This window comes from Aethalodelphis obliquidens, unplaced genomic scaffold, assembly GCF_003676395.1.
Source record: "Aethalodelphis obliquidens isolate GAN/ISIS:26980383/991018 unplaced genomic scaffold, ASM367639v1 scaffold44, whole genome shotgun sequence".
Classification (NCBI taxonomy): Eukaryota; Metazoa; Chordata; class Mammalia; order Artiodactyla; family Delphinidae; genus Aethalodelphis; species Aethalodelphis obliquidens.
The window spans coordinates 9,244,248-9,261,752 of NW_020837988.1; the positions used below are offsets into that span (position 1 = coordinate 9,244,248).

The window sequence follows — 17,505 nt, forward strand, 5'->3', positions numbered from 1 at the left end:
ACAAAGTCCTCTGGAGGAGCGGTGTCTGCCTCTGAAAGGACTGAGAAGTACAGAAAGACTTCTGCAACACGGGTTGCTATGAGGAGGGAAAACAGGGAGAAGTGCTGGTGAGCAGACCAGTCTGAGAGATTCTTGTCCTGATGTTGCCGTTAGCTGGCTGTGTGAAGTCCAGTAAGTTGCTTTCCTTCTCTGGGAGTCACTTTGACTTGTCTGCAAACCAGAAGGTTGGTCCGGTCTGTGGTCTGAAAATGGAGAGACCTATGGGAAGGAAGAAGGGTGGGGTGGGCAGCGAGGGAAAGGAGTCAGGGGTCTTCTGCCTCTGAGTTCCACCTCCAAGGGGTAGGGAGAGCCACTTCCCCCCTGCAGCCCCTTCCGTTAGCACCCTCTAAACTCTGGACATCCTGGCTAAACAGCTGCCTTCTGGGCCTAGGACGGGGCCTTCGTGTGCTCTGGGTTCCAAGGTTCCATCGAGGCTGTCAGGCCAGCAGATGGTGGGGTGGGGAAGAGCCTACCAAAAGTCTCCCGGGCTCTCGTCCTCCTGCGAGGCGCTGGGGAGCCAGGCCCTACTGGGTCCCCTCACCTGACCTTGTGCTCTGGGAAGGTGACCTTGCCTGGGTCTACATTCCCAGTTCCAGAGGTGGTAGTCTCTCTGGTGTGCTTCCTAACGTGCTCTGTCTACTCAGTGGTCCCATGCCTGGCCTCGCCCTTTCTCGTCACTTTAGGTTATTTTCCCCAAAAGTCCAGGAAATGGGAAAGAAAAACGACTTTGTTTATTTACTCTCAGTTGCCTTTTGGACACTGATTCCTGAGCAGCTTATCGGGGGCCAGGAAGAGGGCTGTGGCATTTGTTTCAGGCATCCGAGGCAGAGGAGGGGATGGGGCCCCTGACTTGGGGAGAACACTGATCCAGCTGTCAGGCTTGGGGCCTTGGGGGAGAAGAAGCATGGAAGGAAAATGTCACAGAGCAGGCACTTTTAGTTTGCCTTTTTAGCAGAACCCTAGTGCTGAGTGTGGGGGTGGGGGTGGGGGGGCGGTTACCAACCTCTTGACTTTGCAGGGGGGACCCACCTAGGGGCAACCCCGGGCATATTCTTTGTGCTTACTTAAGGGAGGCAGAGAGAGTTCCTGGGCTTTGGAAAAATCAAAGGCTCCCGGATTCCTAACCTGTGTCTTTCCCACATTCCCAAGAGGTGTGTCCTCGGGCAGGTTGCCTAACCTCCGTGAACCTGAGATGCTGCCCCCAGTCAGCCAACAAATATTTACCGAGCACCGTTCTAGGCATCAGAAGTGACCCGTCCAAGTCCCCGCTCCCATGGAGCACACAGCTGGGCCTGAGAATATGCGGTGATAACACCAGCCTCCTGGGGGCGGCTGGGAAGGTGACCACCGACCCAGGTGGTCTCTGAGTGCCCAGAGGGTGCGAGTGGCTGAAAATAGGTGAATAGATGGCTGCTCTTATTGGGAGGTATGTGGCCCCATCCACTTCTCAGGCTGGGGCTCCTACCCCTGGGGAGGGCCCCACTTAGTGCAGGGTTTGCATTGGGACTCCCCCTCCCCCCACCTCCCATGGACCCGGCTGTGCTGAGGTCACGGGTCGCCTCCAGGACCCCATAGTCTGGGCTCTCTCGGAACACCTCCCTGACGAGGAGCCCAGCGCCTCTAATAGCTTGAAGCTTCTAAAAGCTTTGACCACAGCTCAGTTCATACTCCCTGCAAGCCCTTTGAAGCGCTTCCTTCGAACTTGCTTTGCATATTCTGGTCAGATCTGAATCAGACTAGCAGGAATTACCCCTCTCGGTACAGTCTAGGTGGCTGCCTTAGCTTGTCAGTGACGTGAAGCCGAGTTTGATTCCATCACAGGGAGCGCCAGGGCAGCAAGGCGGTAGAGCCGCCGCCCTCTGATGTAGGGTGTAGGTGTGGCTGAAAGAGCAAGTAAGGCAGGAGGGGCGGGGGAGAAAGGCTCAAGTCAGGTTCTTCATTAAAAAATAGTGCTCTTTATTATAAATTACTGAAATGTTTCTGTTTTGAATATAAATATAAATATGTGCAAAGTCTGACTTGGGTTGTTGGTATTTTGGTAAGTTCTTCAAGCATCTCCTGGCAGCCTCGAAGGCCTGGGTGGGGGAGGGGAGGACTGGAGGTGGAATCTTTATAAAAGACAGCGTGATTGAGGCAGATTGTAAACATTATTAAAAAACAAAAACGAAACCCAAACAAAATAACAGGAAAAAAAAAACAAAAAAACACCCCAACACACAGCTGCCCCACCCAGCCCAATACCTGACACAGAAAACTTTGTGTTTAGTTTTCCCCAAAAAAGAACAGTTCCAGGTAATTCCATCCCCGCTACATTACTGTAAGTTTTCACTGATCAGTGCTATTGCAGAGCGGGAGCAGCTGGGTGGCAGGGCCTCTCGATGACTTCCTGCCTGTGCCAGTCCCCCAGGGTGAGGAGGGAGGGCTGTGCAGGGTCTGGGGGGCTGTGGAGCCTGGTGGCTCTGCTCTGGCCAGAGCCCAGGCACCACTGGCCAGCCAGTACCCACTGGGCTGGCATTCTTCCTGCGCTCAGGTGGAAGGCATGGATCTCTGCCCCCCACCCATGCATCTCTGACCTCCCCCGCCGAATGGTGTGTGGCCGGTGTACGCCCCTCTGAGAATCTCTTGGCCTCTGCCTGGATTGGCTGAGTGTGTGGCTTCTTGTGTGCCAGTCCCTATCCATGGGACAGGGAGCATTTAAGGCAAATCTCCTAGCCAGATATAGTCAGGAGGCACAAAGTAGAATCCCCCATCTTCTCTGTCCAGGATCTGGGCTCAAAGGTGGCTCATCTCCTCCATCTCCTCCAGCCCCATCCCCCAGGTGCCGAAAGGTATAGCATGGGTGGGGAAAGAAGAATTGACCAGCCGTCCATCCTCTTCCAAATGCCACTCCCCCCTTAAAACAGGGGAAGGGCCCTGGGCTCTCCGGCATTAGATGCACTCTAGGACCTGTGTTTCTGGTGGCTGTCCGAAAGGGGAGGAAGAGGGGGAGCGGAAAGGTCCCCTTCAGGCCACCCCTTGCCCTTCTCCCCTGTGTCAGAGGTGGAGCAGGCAGCCACCCTCCTCACCTGGGCTGGGCGATGGGGGTGACCATTTCCTTGGCCAGCCGGTAGCCCTGGGCCCCTGAGGCGCCCTCTCTCTCATCCACCCTTTTCCAGGCCCGCGACCTGCTCAGATTTAAAGCTCTGTTTAAAACCAAATCAAAGAGCAAACAAGTTCCGTTGGAAAGTTCGAAGATTCCCCGGCAGTTCTCACCAGTTCAACACGCCCGCAGTGTCCCCCGTTTGGAAGCGCAGGGGGGTCGAGAAAGCGGGACAGGAGAGAGAATCCACTGAGGTCGTTGCTGTGGTCCCCCTGGGCCCGCCGGCTCCTCCGGAGAAACTGGCGTGGGGGAGGGGCGCTCAGGTGGCTCTCCCCCTCCCCTCAAACACATTCCAGGTACCGCCCGCCCAGTTCTGCAGGGGGAGGACCGGAGGGAGGGGCCTGTCCGCCCCCTAGCTCACCCAGAGCTGCAGGACTCTCACGGCTGGATTCTTGTGCTTATGCCATGTGCCATGGAGGAGAGGGGACCCGGGCCCCTAGCCCCTAACCCTGCCCTTTGCTCTCTAAAGGGGGGCATCGTACTGGTCCAGGAACTCCCGAATGGGCCCAGGCAGCTGGGTGACTTTCTCATAGGAGTCCAGGTGGCCGTTAACGGTCTTCCGACAGAGATGTTGGAGAGTGGCCACGTTGGAGGAGAGGGGCCGGCTCAACACCAGAGGGATCTTCTCGCCCCCCGAGTAGATGTAATAGGCTCTCCTGGGGGGGCTCCCCGGGAGCGGCTGGGCCGACGGCTGCTCGGGCACCTCGGAGGAGGGCGAGGAGGAGGGTTCAGTTGGGGGCGAGGAGGAGGGTTCAGCTGGGGGCGAGGAGAAGGAGGGGGCGCCGGAGGGCGGCATGTAGTGATGCACCAGCTTGAGCACGCAGTCAAAGCGGGGCACTGGCTGCGTGCTCCGAGGATCGCTCTGCAGCGAGAAGCTGCCCCCCTCGCACTGGATGCGCAGGTTCTTGGTCCCCGACTGCGTCTTGACGCTGAGCGTGAAGAAGTGGCGCTGATCCGAGCTGTCGCGTATGAGGAAGGTGCCGGCGGGCTCGGCGCTGAGCAGTAGGTTCGCCTCGCCGCCCGTCACGGCGCTCCAGTAGAAGCCGCTCTCCTGCAGCTTGCGCACTGCGTTCACCACCAGCTGGTACTCGCTCTTGGAGCTGAAGGTCTTGAGGCGCAGGCTGGTGTCCAGGGGGCGGCTCATCCCGGCGGCGGGAAACTTGCTGTGGGTGACCATGGCGCACGGAGCCAGCGTGGATCTGCGCGGCGGCGGCTGCAGCTGCTCGGCGGCCTCCGCACAGCGGCCGCTACCGCATCCCGGGGAGCTGCGGGGAGGAAGGCGCGCGCCGCGTGAGTACCCGGAACCCTCCAGCGCGCCCGGCCCACCCCGGCTCCCCTCCCTCCGCCGAGCGGCCGGGACACCAGCTGCCCCGGAGGCGCTCGCCTGGGCCCTCGTTCCGACCCAGACACCCCACGGAGCCCGCCCAGCCCCCGCCTCCAGGCAGCCCTTTCCCCAGCGCGCACTGGGAAGGCGCCGAGTGGGAAACTCGGGCGCGGAAGTTGGGTCTCCAGGAGCGTGGCCGGGGTGGGGAGCGGGAGAAGGGCCCCGGGACGCTCTGGACGCCGCTCAGTCCGGTGGCCCCGGGCGGCAGGGACGGAGAAAGAAATCCGAGGCATGGGGGTAGGGAGGGGACACGAGAAGCCCGAGGGCCCCAGCCTGGGTATTCCGGGAACCTGGGATCTCCGGCTTCCATCCGCTCTGCCCCCTATCTCGTCCCCTCCCTGCCGGGAATGACCCGGGAAGGGGAGGGGAAACCAGGAAAAGCTCCCGGGACTAGTGAACCGACCCCCCCTCCACGCCGCGCCCCTCCTTCCTACCTGGTCCCAAACCGAAGTCTCTGGCCTTGGGGCTGCCCCTCCTACGGTCCCCAAGGCGCGGCGGCGGCGCGGTGGCCAGCGGTGGCCCGCGCTGCGCCCAGATGTTGGCGGTCGTGAAGTCCACAAAGGGCCCTCGCGCGCGCGTCCCTCGGGCTTCGCCGGGACGCCCGCCCTGCCCCCTGCGCGCCCCCGGGCTGGTCGGGCGGGGGCGAGGCGAGGGATCGCGGCGGGAGCTGGGCCGGGCGGGCGGCGTGCGGGGCCGGAGTCGCGGCGGCGGCGGCGGCGGCGGCGGCGACGGCGGCGCGGGGAGTCCGAGTCGGAGCCGGCGCTGAGGCCGCGCTCGCGGGTATATACGCGGCCGCGGCGCCCCGCCCCCCGATTCCTGGAACTGCGCGGCCGGCCTTCTTGTAATGTTTAGTCACTACTCGCAGCAATGAAAGGCTGTGCGCGGATGGGAGGGAGGGGCCGCGGGCGACCGAGGGCGGGCCGCGAGCAGGGCCAGAGACCCGCAGAGACGCGCGCAGAGACAAAGCGCAACGCGAGGCAGCCGGGGCGGCCGGCGGGCTAGGCGCCAGCCCCGGCGGCGCGTTCCTGGCAGCGGCCCCTCCCCCGCGCGCGCTCCGCCCCCAACTTCTCATTCACACTTTCCCCCTCCCTTCTAAGAAGGCCAGTTTCTGGCAGAGGCGGGGGCGCCGCTCCCAGAGCGCGGGCAGTTCCAGGAGGCCGAGCGGGAGAGGCTCCCGGCTCCCCTTCCCTTTTCTCGGACCTCGTGGGGAGACCCCCTCGCCCTCCCGCGCCCGCCCGAGATCCCGATCGCGGCCCCAGGAGGCCCATGCCTGCCTCAGGGGAACGGGGGACACCCCAAGGCCGGGCCGCGAAACTGGGACCGGACCTGGGAGCCCTGGGGGGTGGGGACGCCCGACAGTCACCTGTGGGCATGTCCCCGAGGTGAAGCCGGGAGTCCTAAGGGTGGAGGGGACGCAGCCTGAGTGGCTGCTGTCCGGCCTCAGCCCATCGGCCCACCGATAGGTTCCTTGCCGATGCAACACGGGTGCCGCCTCCCACCACCAAAAAAACACAAACGCAAACAACAACCGCTTTCGCACTTCTGGGTCTCCAAACCTGCGAGGTGAGGTGTGGGTCCGGCCAGGTGCTCTTAACGCGGCGGGACTGGCCCGAGGGCGAGCGATGGCCCCACCCCGCGCCCCGCGTCCGCTAGAGGGCGCCCTGGGGTCTGCTAGTTGGAGCGGAGTTTGGTGCTGCTCTCCCCCCCACCCCCAAGCCCTGGAACGGGAACCCGAAGGGGCGGTGGGGAGGCTGGCTCAGGAGCTGGGGCGGGAGGGACCTTCTCGGGGGACCGAGTAGAATTCACATCACAGTCTGGAGTTAGACCTGGGAATAAAAGTCTAGCAGTGGAGGATTTCCGGAAAGCAGTTTTCACTTCAGCCCGCTTCCAGATAGCCCGGGACAGCCTAGAATGTGCGCCCCCTCTGAGTGTCGGGGCCCGATCTCTCCCCGGGGGTGAGGAGAAGAGGTGATTGAGGTGAACAGCGGATCTGTTCTTGGTCACGTCGGCGTGGATGTGGGTGGTCTGAGCTAACCAGGGCCAGCTTTACAAAGGATGGAAAATTTTGCCATCTGTCCCCAAACAGGCAGTGGGGTGCTGGAGACACCTGAGAACTAGCTTAAGTGGCACTTAGATTGTCATCTCTCAGGACGCAGGGGCTGAGAGCTTTGGACGCTGCCCTTTTCCCAGATGCCATGCCACAGAATATAAGGACTCAGAAAGGAAGGGAGAGACCCTCGGGAGTTTAGAACTCGGAGACACGGCTCCTTTGCTTCTCTAGGAGCTGATAGGCACCTCACTGCGCCTCCAACTTGCCGCTGCGTCTTCGGTCTGTGCCATCACTTCTCTCCCCCACAGATGTCAGGGGACTAAGTGAGATGTGGTCAGGACACCCAGTCTCTCTGGAATTCAGCTTTGCCATCCGTAAAGTAGGAATAATAATCTTTTCCCATCAGAGATCTGAGATTAAAAAGACAAGAAAAGATTCTGCACATCAAAATATGCTAGACATGGAAGTAATTCAGTGCAGTTCCCCCTTTGGATTCTGTTAGGAGAGCAGTAGTCAGGAGGAAGTCTTGTTACTCCTGCAGAGGGGGAAATTCACAAATATTGGACTCTATGTACCAGACATTGTGCTGGGCATTGACATATAATGACGAATAAGACCTAGTCTTTGCCCTCCAGATACTTGCGGGCTAATGAAATGGATTCTCCTTCTTTGTAGAATCAGGAGTTCATTCTTTTTCTCATCCATTGCTTAGGAGGCTGCCACCATGACCATCCACTGCTGTGCTGAGCCCCGTGGAGGACAAGGAAGGCTCACAAGGAATAGCCCTTGAGTTAATGGATGAGAAACTGCTTTGTAAATTACAAGGCTCTGGGGCTTCCCTGGTGGCGCAGTGGTTGAGAGTCCGCCTGCCGATGCAGGGGACGCGGGTTCGTGCCCCGGTCCGGGAAGATCCCACATGCCGCGGAGCTGCTGGGCCTGTGAGCCGTGGCCGCTGAGCCTGTGCGTCCGGAGCCTGTGCTCCGCAACGGGAGAGGCCACAGCAGTGAGAGGCCCGCGTACCGAAAAAAAAAAAAAAATTATAAGGCTCTGACACAAGTTAGATTCATTCAACCATTCCAAAAACCCTCACTGAGTGCCTACCTTTGCCAGGCATGGGGCAAAGCGCTGGGAACACAGAAGTGCTGGGTGAATCCTGCAGGGATACAGGGGAGGTGAGGGGACATGGGACCCCCAAGTGTTGAGCGTCATGAGAAAGAAGTGGTTGTAATTATGATCCTATGAGACTGTGATCATTCATTCTTGGGGGGAGAGGGGGTCAGAAGTGAGGGCGGGAGAGATAAGGAGGAAGAAACAGCCCCTGAGCTTGGGATTCCCCGGTCTGGTTGGAGGGACTCATACCTCTGAAATCGGTAAGTCCTAATATCAACAGCACAGTACCCAAGTGAGCCTGGGCTCTGCCAAGGGCCAGCAGCAAAGGCTGCATGACTGGCGGGGAGCATAGCGTGGGCCCAAGAGTGCCTGGATGATTTAAGGAGCAGAGAGGAGGGGCAGGGTCATCACGCATGCCCAGCGGCCTGAAAGAAGCTGTCCTGCTGGAGAGGGGCAGGGCTCCCTGCATACTGACTCAGGAGACTGAACTGCTGTCCGGGCTCCACAACCCAGTAGCTGTATGACTTTGGGCCACTGACTTTCCCAGCTGTGCCTCAGTTTCCTTATTTGTAAAACGGGCTGATAATAGTACCTACTTCATCAGGTGGTTGTGAGGACTGAGCCAATGCATGCAAAATGCTTAGGATGGTGCCTTGCACATATTAAATGCTCAGTTTATGTTAGCTATAATGATTTTGAAAGGTCTTCGGGGAGAGGGAGGAGAGGAGGGCTGAGCTGCTGCAGCTTGGGCCACTAGGGGATACATATGGCTATAAATGGCTTTATGTTTTGGAGAGCTATATATCTCCTATATAAGAGATATTCCAAAAAGCTGCTTGTCTTCAAACGATTCAGCCAGTCACCAAGTTTCCCTTTGGCTTTCTAATATCTCCAGGGGGTTCCCGTTGCCTTTGTGGTGAGTATTCGTCTGAGGCTCTCTGCTCCCTCTCAGCTTCATCAGCTGCCTCTGCCCCACTGACACCTCAAGCTCCAGCTACATGGAGCTCCAGGCTGTGTCCAGAACGTTCCCCAGGCCTGGGTCTCTGCATGGCTGCTTCCCTCTGGGTGGAACTACCTTCCACACCTTGGCTGATTTCTACTTTTCCTCCAAGATTTGGCGGAGATCAGTGTAAACTTCCAGGGTAGCTCCTTCTATGCTGAAACACGTGCCCTACTCATCCCCTGTTAACCTAGAGGAAAAGGACTATAGTTGATTATTTTTTTCCTATGGAAGCCTAGAAACTGGTACGTAGAAAGTGCCCAATGGCTCTTTAAATAAGGGATTGTGTCGCCTTCTGTTTTCCATCATTTTTAGATACTACTGACTGCTTTCTTCTAGAGTAGCTTTTGGTCTTTTCCTGAAGGGCTCAGGAGCGGCTGTTCAGCTGGGAAGGAGGGTATAGGAGCCCCTGTGTGGTTGGTGGAGACTATTAGGCCTGCTAATCAGAAGACAAAGGGAGTGAAGACTCAAACTTTGCTGGAAAAGTCAGGGAGGAGAGATCGGGACAATACAGGGCACACTCCCAGACTCCTTCTTCCAGGCAAGAGAGATGCCCAGACCAGGGCAGACTTGACCGAAGGCACTTTCCCTGTCTGCTGGGGATGGGTAGTGGTGAGAAACCATTATCCAGGTCTGGCCTCTCTGCCCCTCCATGCTGTTTCCCTGGTTAAGGGATTTCGGAGCCTCCTGCCTTTTCAGAATCTCTCCCTTTGCAGCATTTCTTATGAAGTCAGAATCCCATTTCCAGGCAAAGGTGCTTGGTCATAAAGATAATAAAGATATTCATTCATGATGGAGGGGAAGTACACAGCGGTTTCAGCTGCCCATGGGGCTTCACTTACTCATGGTGTGTGACAGAGGATGAACTCTTGCCCAAGCCTCTTAGATGGGAATGCTGGTGACTGTGGGGTGGTCACAGGAAGCTCTGGCACGTCTCGGTGAACACGAGGTCCCATCCTTGCACACATGATCTCCGTATCCTCCGGGGGCCAGCCTGGGCGTGGGCACTAACGTTGCCATTGTTCTGTTTGGTGGCTGCCTTTGCAGCCAGATGGGTTAGGAGACTGGCCTCAGACCACAGGAGTTGCTCAATACCAAGCCCCAGGCCTCCCTGTGTCTCAAGACTAGTGGGCTTTCTACAGCGCAAGGAGGCACCCTGGGTTCAACTGCCCGGTTGCCTGATATTCCTTATCCCACGTTGATTCTGCTTCTACTACATGCCAGTTAGTTGGGGAAGCCTGGGGATACAATGGTGGGGAAAAGACTGGTTCCTTCCCTCTGGAGCTTCTAGGCTAATGTTGATGGTTACAGGAAATAGGCAGGAGGCAATGAGGTCTCTCCTCTCCTGCCCCCCTTTCTCTTGGACAATTTGGAGAAGATGGGGGGAGTGTCTCACCTGACCTCTTGGAGGCCCTGCCCCTCGCCCCCCAGTGAGTCTCTCCCAGGGCTGGGCTTCCTTGGGCAACTTAGCCCCTCTTAGTTGAAGCCCCTGCCCACCGGGACTGATGGCGGGAGCCGGCCCTGCTGGCCGCAGGGCAATGGCAGGGATGACCTTTCCTGTGCAGGAGGAAAGGTCCGAGGGTCGCATACCAGGCTGACCCCGACCTCTCTCTTTCCTGCTTTAGACAATCCTGAGGGGCGGGCGGGGGAGGCCTGGACAATGGCCCGCAGCCGGAAGCGCCATTCCAGTTTGCAGGCCTTTGTTTCTGCCGGGAGGGGCGGCAGAGCTAATGAAAAGGTTTATGGCTCAGATGTCTGTGAGCAGTGGAGTTCCTTCTGACATTCCAGGCCCAGCTGGCCTCTGGCATTTCCCAGAAAAAGTGCCGAGGGAGGGAAAGAAAACACTTTACCAACCCACGCACTTACCCACCCTGCCTTCTCAGATTCCTCTCCCTTCTGGCACTCGGGCTGGGTCTCAGCTCAGACCCCTGCCCGGGGGCCCCAGTCCTGCACCCACAGAGGGGGTAGGGGGTTGGAGGGTGACTCTAGGAGGGCCTGGAGAGTACGAAGTGTGTGGGGGGTATCTGGGAGGGGAGAGAAGTTTCTTCCACCGGCTCGAAGAAGAATCCACATCTGTTCCAAGTTCGGAGTCGGGGGTAGAAAAGGAGGGGCGCTAGCATCTCGCCAGTTACCTCCCCAGACCCCAAACCAACCAGCCCTGCTCTGTCCCGAGCTGGGATGGGAATAGTCTCTGTTTGCTCTGAAGCGGCTACTGTGCACGCACCCGTGCGTGCCCTTTCCTGCGCCCGGGAACAGACACCGGGGTAGCGGGCAGTTCTGGGAAGCGAGGCTGTGGTGAACCATCTGGGCTGTAATGCAAATGAAGCCTGGACCGGCGCCTGGAGCTGAAGTGGCAGTGCCCCGAGAGGGAGAGCCGGCAGGGGGGTGAGGATGGAGGCAGGCTCCTGGGCTCCAGATGCCCTTGGAGAGCCAGGATGCGTGGGAGACCAGGTGGATGCAGGGGTCCGGCTTGCCCTACAGTAGCCAGCTGGGCTGGCTGCTGGAGCACAGCGGTGGGCAGCCCTCGACCTACCAGGCTTTTGGGTCAGGTGCTGCTTACCCTCTCTCCCCGGGCGTGCACGCAGCATCTGAACTGACCTCCTGGGCCTGCACTCAGGCTCCCTGCAGTGGCAGGGTTGCCACGAAAACCTCCTGAGTCCCCCATCGAGGGGTGTGACACCCCTAGGAAGGTCCCTGGCTCCTCTGAATTTGAAGCACACATTGGCACGCACTGATTCTTGGACAAGTTCAAAGGGATGTGATGTATCCTCTCTCAGGCTCCCAAGGTCCGGAACCAGCCGGGATGGCAGAGAAGTGGCTCAGAAGGAGTGGGAGGTGGGAGTCTCCAGCAGGGACAGAGGTGAGATTCTAAGGTATGACATTGGGGGCTGGCTCTCCGAGTCCCTTGCTTTCCACCTTGCTGCACTCACCTGGCCTCACATGAGTGGAGTTCAGAGTGTCTTCACCTGGGTACGTGAACTGCCCCCCGTCCAGGATTTCATAAGACCCCAATAATTATAAACAAAATGCTGCTGGAAGTCCAGGTTTCGGGGGTAAGTGGACCTACTCAGAGTCGCTTCTTGCTCCTGCAAGACTTACTTTACAAAACCATTCATTCGCTCATTCCTTTTTTTTTTTTTTTTTTTTTGACAGTGCCCCACGACATGGGGGATCTTAGTTGCCTGACCAGGGATCGAACCCGTGTCCCAGCATTGAAAACGTGGAGTCTTAAATACTGGACTGCCAGGAAAGTCCCCATTCATTCATTTCTTTAAGAGGTAACTTTTTTTTTTTTTTTTTTTTTTTTAAGAGGTAACTTTTGAGCACCTGCTATGTGTCAGAGATTGGTCTGCGTGCTTGGAATTTATCGCTCTGGGCCCTCATGGAGCTCAGGCTCTCTCCAGAAGTACAAGGTTCTCCCACAATTGATGTCATGATTAATCAATTTCGACTGTGCTAAGTACTGTGCAGGAGAAGTCACAGGGGCTGTGAGCATATTATGGGGACACCCAGTCTATAGGGGGGCACATCTGAAGGGAACCCCTGAGGAAGGGACACGTGCAGAGTGATGGGAAGCCGAGGTCTGGAGAGGTCACCTCCCCACATCTCCCAGCTTGTAGGTGCTAGGAGCAAGCAGAGTCCGCGACAGGTGCGCCACCAGCATCAGGGCGCCTGGGCTCTGCCACCAAGCATCTTTCCCACTGTCCACTTCTGTCTCATTTGTCACTCTCCCTCCCACCCACTAAAGGCCTTAGTCCCCAGCTTCCGAGCTCAACCTGAGGCAGCTACGCGCAGAGAAGATGGAATATTCGACTCCATTCTACTGTGGGAGGTGGGTCAGGCACAACCTCTAACTTCTGGAACTTTGGAAAGCGAAAAGATGTTTCACGAACAGGCAGGACAGCCTCATGGTTCAACATTCAAAAGGCAAAAGGTACAGATGAACTGTGACCTTCTACAGTTACCCTTCCTCCTGTGGTATCTGGGGCATTTTTTTTTTTTTTTTTTACAGATCAAAAGATGCCTGTGAAGTAGTGAGCTACAGGCTGAAGGAAACCCACAGATACAGTGGTTGACCTGTACAGAATTTAACATTTTTGAGACAACATTTAAAAATCTGGCAATTTCACATCCATATTTGAATTGGGGGCTTTTGGGGAACAATCTGGCAGGTCTGGTGGGCCCTCTAGATGGGACCTGGGCTCTCCAGCTCAGCATAGCCCACCACCCAGGATGACTGCCCTCCCCCCACTCCCCTTCCTGCCAGGAGCTGCAGGCATAGATGTGGCAACTCTACCTGGCTTCTGTCTTCCCACCTCTCTAGGCTAAGGCGTAAGGAGGATGATTGACTTTGGGGGATTTCCTTTGAGTCTCTTTCATAACTTCCGGGAGACTGGAAATAAATCAAGCCTGAGCCTGGGAGTCCGGAGCCTCTTCTCCCACCTGCTGGGGCCTGGTCTGATTTGGCCTCATCTCAACAAGGAGACTTGTCCTGCTGGAGACTCTGGTACCAGTCCTGGGGCACACCTAGCCTCTTGCTTCAAAGCACCATGAGGGCTGGGCAGGGAGAAGCAGAGGAAGGTGGGGCAGGGTGGGGTTTTGCCAGGAAGCCCCCCCAGCAGCTTACCTCCACCACCCATGTGGCTCCTGGGGAGCCTGGGATTCCCTGGGACATAACTGGCCACGGGCCGCAGTGTCTCCCCAAGGGCTGGGCTGCTGGATCACGAGGAGGCCTGCAGCTCCTGGTTGGGGTGGTGCTGGCTGCCTGCCACACCACAAGAGGCTGAGATTCCCCTGAAGCTGAGAGCTGCATTTATCTCTCACCGGGACAGAGAAGCAAACTGGCTTGCTCTGCCCAGGAGGCATTTCCAGAAATCTGGGCTCTGACTTCTTGCTGATGAAATGCCAGATTATCCTGGGCCTCTTTGTGGCAAGAGAGCCATTGAGCAATAGGTATTTTGTTTTGCAGATGACAAGATTTTTGACACTGAAAAGTTTAAATGACAAATGCAAGAACCTTGACCGCTTCTCCACCCCTACCAGCAAGGTTGCTGGTTTGAACTCAGTGTTTGGACAAGTTGTTCTTCACAACCCGCAACTCCAACTTCCTCAGGTCCCTGGTGCCAGAAGACCTCATCTCTCCCTGTTTTAGGGCCATACAAGCCCGGTGGGGCCCATGCCAGGTCCACTGCTGCAGCCCAGGGAAAAGCCATTTTCTGAAACAGACGTTGGCAAACTATGGTGCAGGGCTGGCAGGATGCTTTTGTAAATAAAGTTTTATTGAAAATACAACCACACTCATTTCTACTGCTTGTGGCTTTTGCACCAGACTTGAGACTGAGACTGGCCCCCAACGTGTGAAATATTTACCACTGATCCCTTTAAGAAAACATTTGGCAATCTCTGCTCTGGGGGAACAGACGCCTGTCTCATGCCAGGGAGGACTGGGGTCAGGTCTTAGTTTTGGGGGGGAAGAGTATCAAGGGCTGGAAAAGATCAGGGTAACAGCTCAGTGGGGAGAGCATATCCCAGGGAGAATGAAGGCAGGAAAAGGGCTGGTGGCCTGAGGGGAGACCGAGGGCTCTGTGAGCTGCCACATTTGCAAAGTGATCTGTGGCAGCAGGTCAGTAAAATCCCAGGAGGCCAAGCCACCATCGCCCCACCCTTGGCGGAAAAGCACAAGCTGGCTGGTTCCCTCCTGCAGCCGGGAGGCTCCAGAGCTCACACCTCCCGCCATGCATGCACTTATCAAACCAGCATGAATGAGTCGGCTTCTGGTGCCAGGTCCTCTTCTGGGTGCTCGTGCCTCAGTGCTCTAAGGCCTCAGATTTGGGGGCGGGCGGGGGGTGGCACAGGAAGACAAAAGACACAGCAATCAACCAATGAATAAGATTAGATCACAGTTCTTAATAGAAAGAAAATACAATCCTGTTATGGGGCCAGGAGGGCCTTTCTATGGGAGGGAGAGCTTTAGACAGAGCTCCGAAGGATGGGGGGTGGGGAGCAGTGGTGGAGGACATTGTAAGCAGACAGAACAACTAACACAGAGATCCTAGGACAGCAATGTGTGTGGGGAGTTTGAAGGGTGGTAAAAAGGCCAGGCTGGTGAGGCGGGGCGGTGACGGAGTAGGAGAATGGAGGGGGAGGCAGGCTGTGGCCCCAAGGCTGGTTTCATGCCATCCTTAGTACCTAGGCTGCATTCCCTACAAAACAAGAGTGCGCTCCTCAGAGGCAGCCCATCAGCCCCCAGGTCAAACTAACCTAGGAGAGTTTCTCATCACCGAGGCAGGAGGTGGGCTGGCCAGCCCCTTCCTCCCTCCTTCCTGGATTTGCAATAGCCCTGTGTTTGGGAGAGACCCTTGCTCACAAAGCAAGTTCTGGAAGGAAGGGCTTTCCTCTCACACTGGCATGATTTTCGGTCCAGGGAGTGAATCACAGACAGTGAGGCACGGGCCCTTAGCTCAGGACTTCCTGGTGTTTCCTGCCTGGGAGAGCAGCCCTGCTATCAGGGGCAGCAGCCCACCACTCCCTGACGTCAACTCTCCTTTTCATGAATGGGTTTCCTTTTCCGTTTGGGAAGACATGATCTCGGTCATCAGTCCATCGACCCTGTCATTCTCACCCTAGCACCTCCTGTTTGGGAAGAAGCAAGCAGGCTAACGAGAAGGCAGTGGGTGCAAACAGGAGGATGAGGGAGACTCAGCGGATGGGCTTCCGAGCCACCGAGGGGTTTCAGAGGACAGATGCTTTCTCGTCTGGGGTCATCAAGGTGTGACTTGAGAACTCCCAGCAACTGTCGTCGTGTCTGCCCAGACTGCCTGTCCTCCAAGCAGCTTGGGGGTGCTCCCAGGCAGACTTTCTGGGCCACCTGTGTTAGCATGACTTACCTCCTCTACTTATTCTCCCTAACTAGTCCAGATGAGACTTCTTGGAGGAAAGAGTGCTTGTGTGCTGTCATCATGTAAAAATGTAACCGTCTAAAATATTGCTCAATCCCTGAAAACCATTATTTAAAATTTTTGCAACTCTAAATGTGTGTGTTGTAGGGCAAAGTCATAGTTGCCTCACTCTGGTTGTAGCTCGGACTGTTTCAAAGTAGCCAGGAAGGCCAGAGGCCCTCGGTGTGTGGCTTCAGAAAGGACTGGGGTCATTGTCTGCTGTTTATACTTAATGTAAATACTCCTTAGTTTAACTTACGGTACTGTCAATATCTCTGTGTGCTACTATAGTTTACTTTAGATCAGAAATTCCCAGTGGGATGGTACTATGGCTGTTTGTCTCAATACCTCTCCCAGCAAAGCATCACATTGCGCAAAGAAGCTGCCAGCTCTTTTCAGGACGGTTAGGATGCTCCTGTGGTCCACGTGGTACTCATTGCCCAGCATCATGGTGCAGCCATTCAGCACCTTGACCCTGCAACTACCCTGTGCCAGGCATGGTGCAAAAGTGGAACCAAGCAAGGGATAGTTTCATTCTAGTTCCTGGAAATTAGGCAATTTGATGATTCACCACTTCTCACTTGGAAGAGTTGAATCAAATTTCGCCCTGTATTTGTAAAGCTATCTGAACTTAAAGGAAAAATTAAAATCTGAAGTACTCTCTGATTGTAAACAATTTGGAAACTCTTAAATAGCACCAAATAAGCAATGTTAACGTTTTGGTGTATTTAGTTTCAGTCTGTCTGTACCCACACTCTCAAATTTTTAACAAAATGGGATAAACTCTATACTACTCTTTGAAATCTAGATTTTACTCTTAATTTCATTAACCATTCTTTTTTTGTGTGTGTGTTACGCGGGCCTCTCACTGTTGCGGCCTCTCCCGTTGCAGAGCACAGGCTCCGGACGCGCAGGCTCAGTGGCCATGGCTCACGGGCCTAGCCGCTCCGCGGCATGTGGGATCTTCCCGGACCAGGGCACGAACCCATGTCCCCTGCATCGGCAGGCGGACTCTCAACCACTGCACCACCAGGGAAGCCCGAGATGAACATTCTTGTAGGGAATGTATAATTCATTTCCTCGGGTAATTTGTTGAAAGCAGAATTCGGAATGTTTTGTATCCTGTGTGTCCATATCCTTTTAACCACACAACACCTCCCCTCACCACCATAAGTAGGATATGATTATCTCCTACAGCTTTTCCAGTTTCCAAGTCCCAGCCTCTGTGGACCCTGCCAAGGAACCACATGATACAGATGAGAGTCATCCGTTACCTTTTTAAAATCAGCTACAAAAAAGTGCTCTTGGCTGTAGGGATGAGCTCCTTCAGCCTCTTTGGCCATGGAGCCGTAGTTCCCAGGGGCGGGTTACAGCGTGTGTATGCATTTGGGCGCATGGGGAGGTTGGAGGGGTCTTTACAGCATCTAGACTGGGTGAGCTGCTCTGTGCCCTGGAGCTGCAGGCCCAGGGCTGACAAGGTGAAAGATGGTCCCGCCTGGGTCTGGTGGGGATTTTCCGTTCTCAGTGCGCCCGGGTGAGTCAACGGTCACCCACTTCTGTACATCTTAGCTAACACCTTGGAGCAGGGGCTCGGCCTGTCAGGTCCAGCCTGAACTTGGTCGTGGGGTCTGACAGGTGATGCCCCTCACTCTCCACCCCCATCCGGTATCAAGACCGAGTCAGGGGATGCTGGTGCCCGCGCCCTACTCCTCCACGGCCTGGTCCCTGCGTGCAGCACACCTGCGTCCCCCTGGCGGGAAACTGAGGCTGCGGGGTGGGTCCGCCTCCCCTCCAGGCTCCCGCGCGCCGCCCGTGTCCGCGCGCGCGGTTGTCAATAAAGTTCTC

At 56.5% G+C, this 17,505-nt stretch overlaps 1 protein-coding gene and 1 long non-coding RNA gene across 3 annotated transcripts; one reads left to right on the forward strand and one right to left on the reverse strand.

Annotated features, from left to right (window-relative positions):
* Positions 1-1,974: 1,974 nt before the first annotated feature.
* SOCS3 (suppressor of cytokine signaling 3) lies at positions 1,975-5,883 on the reverse strand. The gene is made up of 2 exons (XM_027080870.1): positions 4,997-5,883; positions 1,975-4,443 (listed from the first exon to the last, which is right to left on the reverse strand). The coding sequence occupies exon 2, from the start codon at positions 4,353-4,355 to the stop codon at positions 3,642-3,644; it is 714 nt and encodes a 237-aa protein (XP_026936671.1). The 5' UTR covers positions 4,356-4,443; positions 4,997-5,883; the 3' UTR covers positions 1,975-3,641.
* LOC113606511 (uncharacterized) lies at positions 4,333-14,009 on the forward strand. Of its 2 annotated transcripts, none has more exons than XR_003427586.1 (4): positions 4,333-4,468; positions 11,500-12,000; positions 12,035-13,229; positions 13,692-14,009. It is a non-coding gene; the product is annotated as an uncharacterized LOC113606511 (long non-coding RNA). The 2 variants fall into 2 exon arrangements; XR_003427587.1 differs by having other exon boundaries at positions 12,471-13,229.
* The last annotated feature ends 3,496 nt before the right edge of the window (positions 14,010-17,505 follow it).

Bases quoted from the DNA above. Each gene is read 5' to 3' on its own strand.
- SOCS3 (XM_027080870.1), bottom strand. From the start codon at position 4,355: ATGGTCACCCACAGCAAGTTTCCCGCCGCCGGGATGAGCCGCCCCCTG.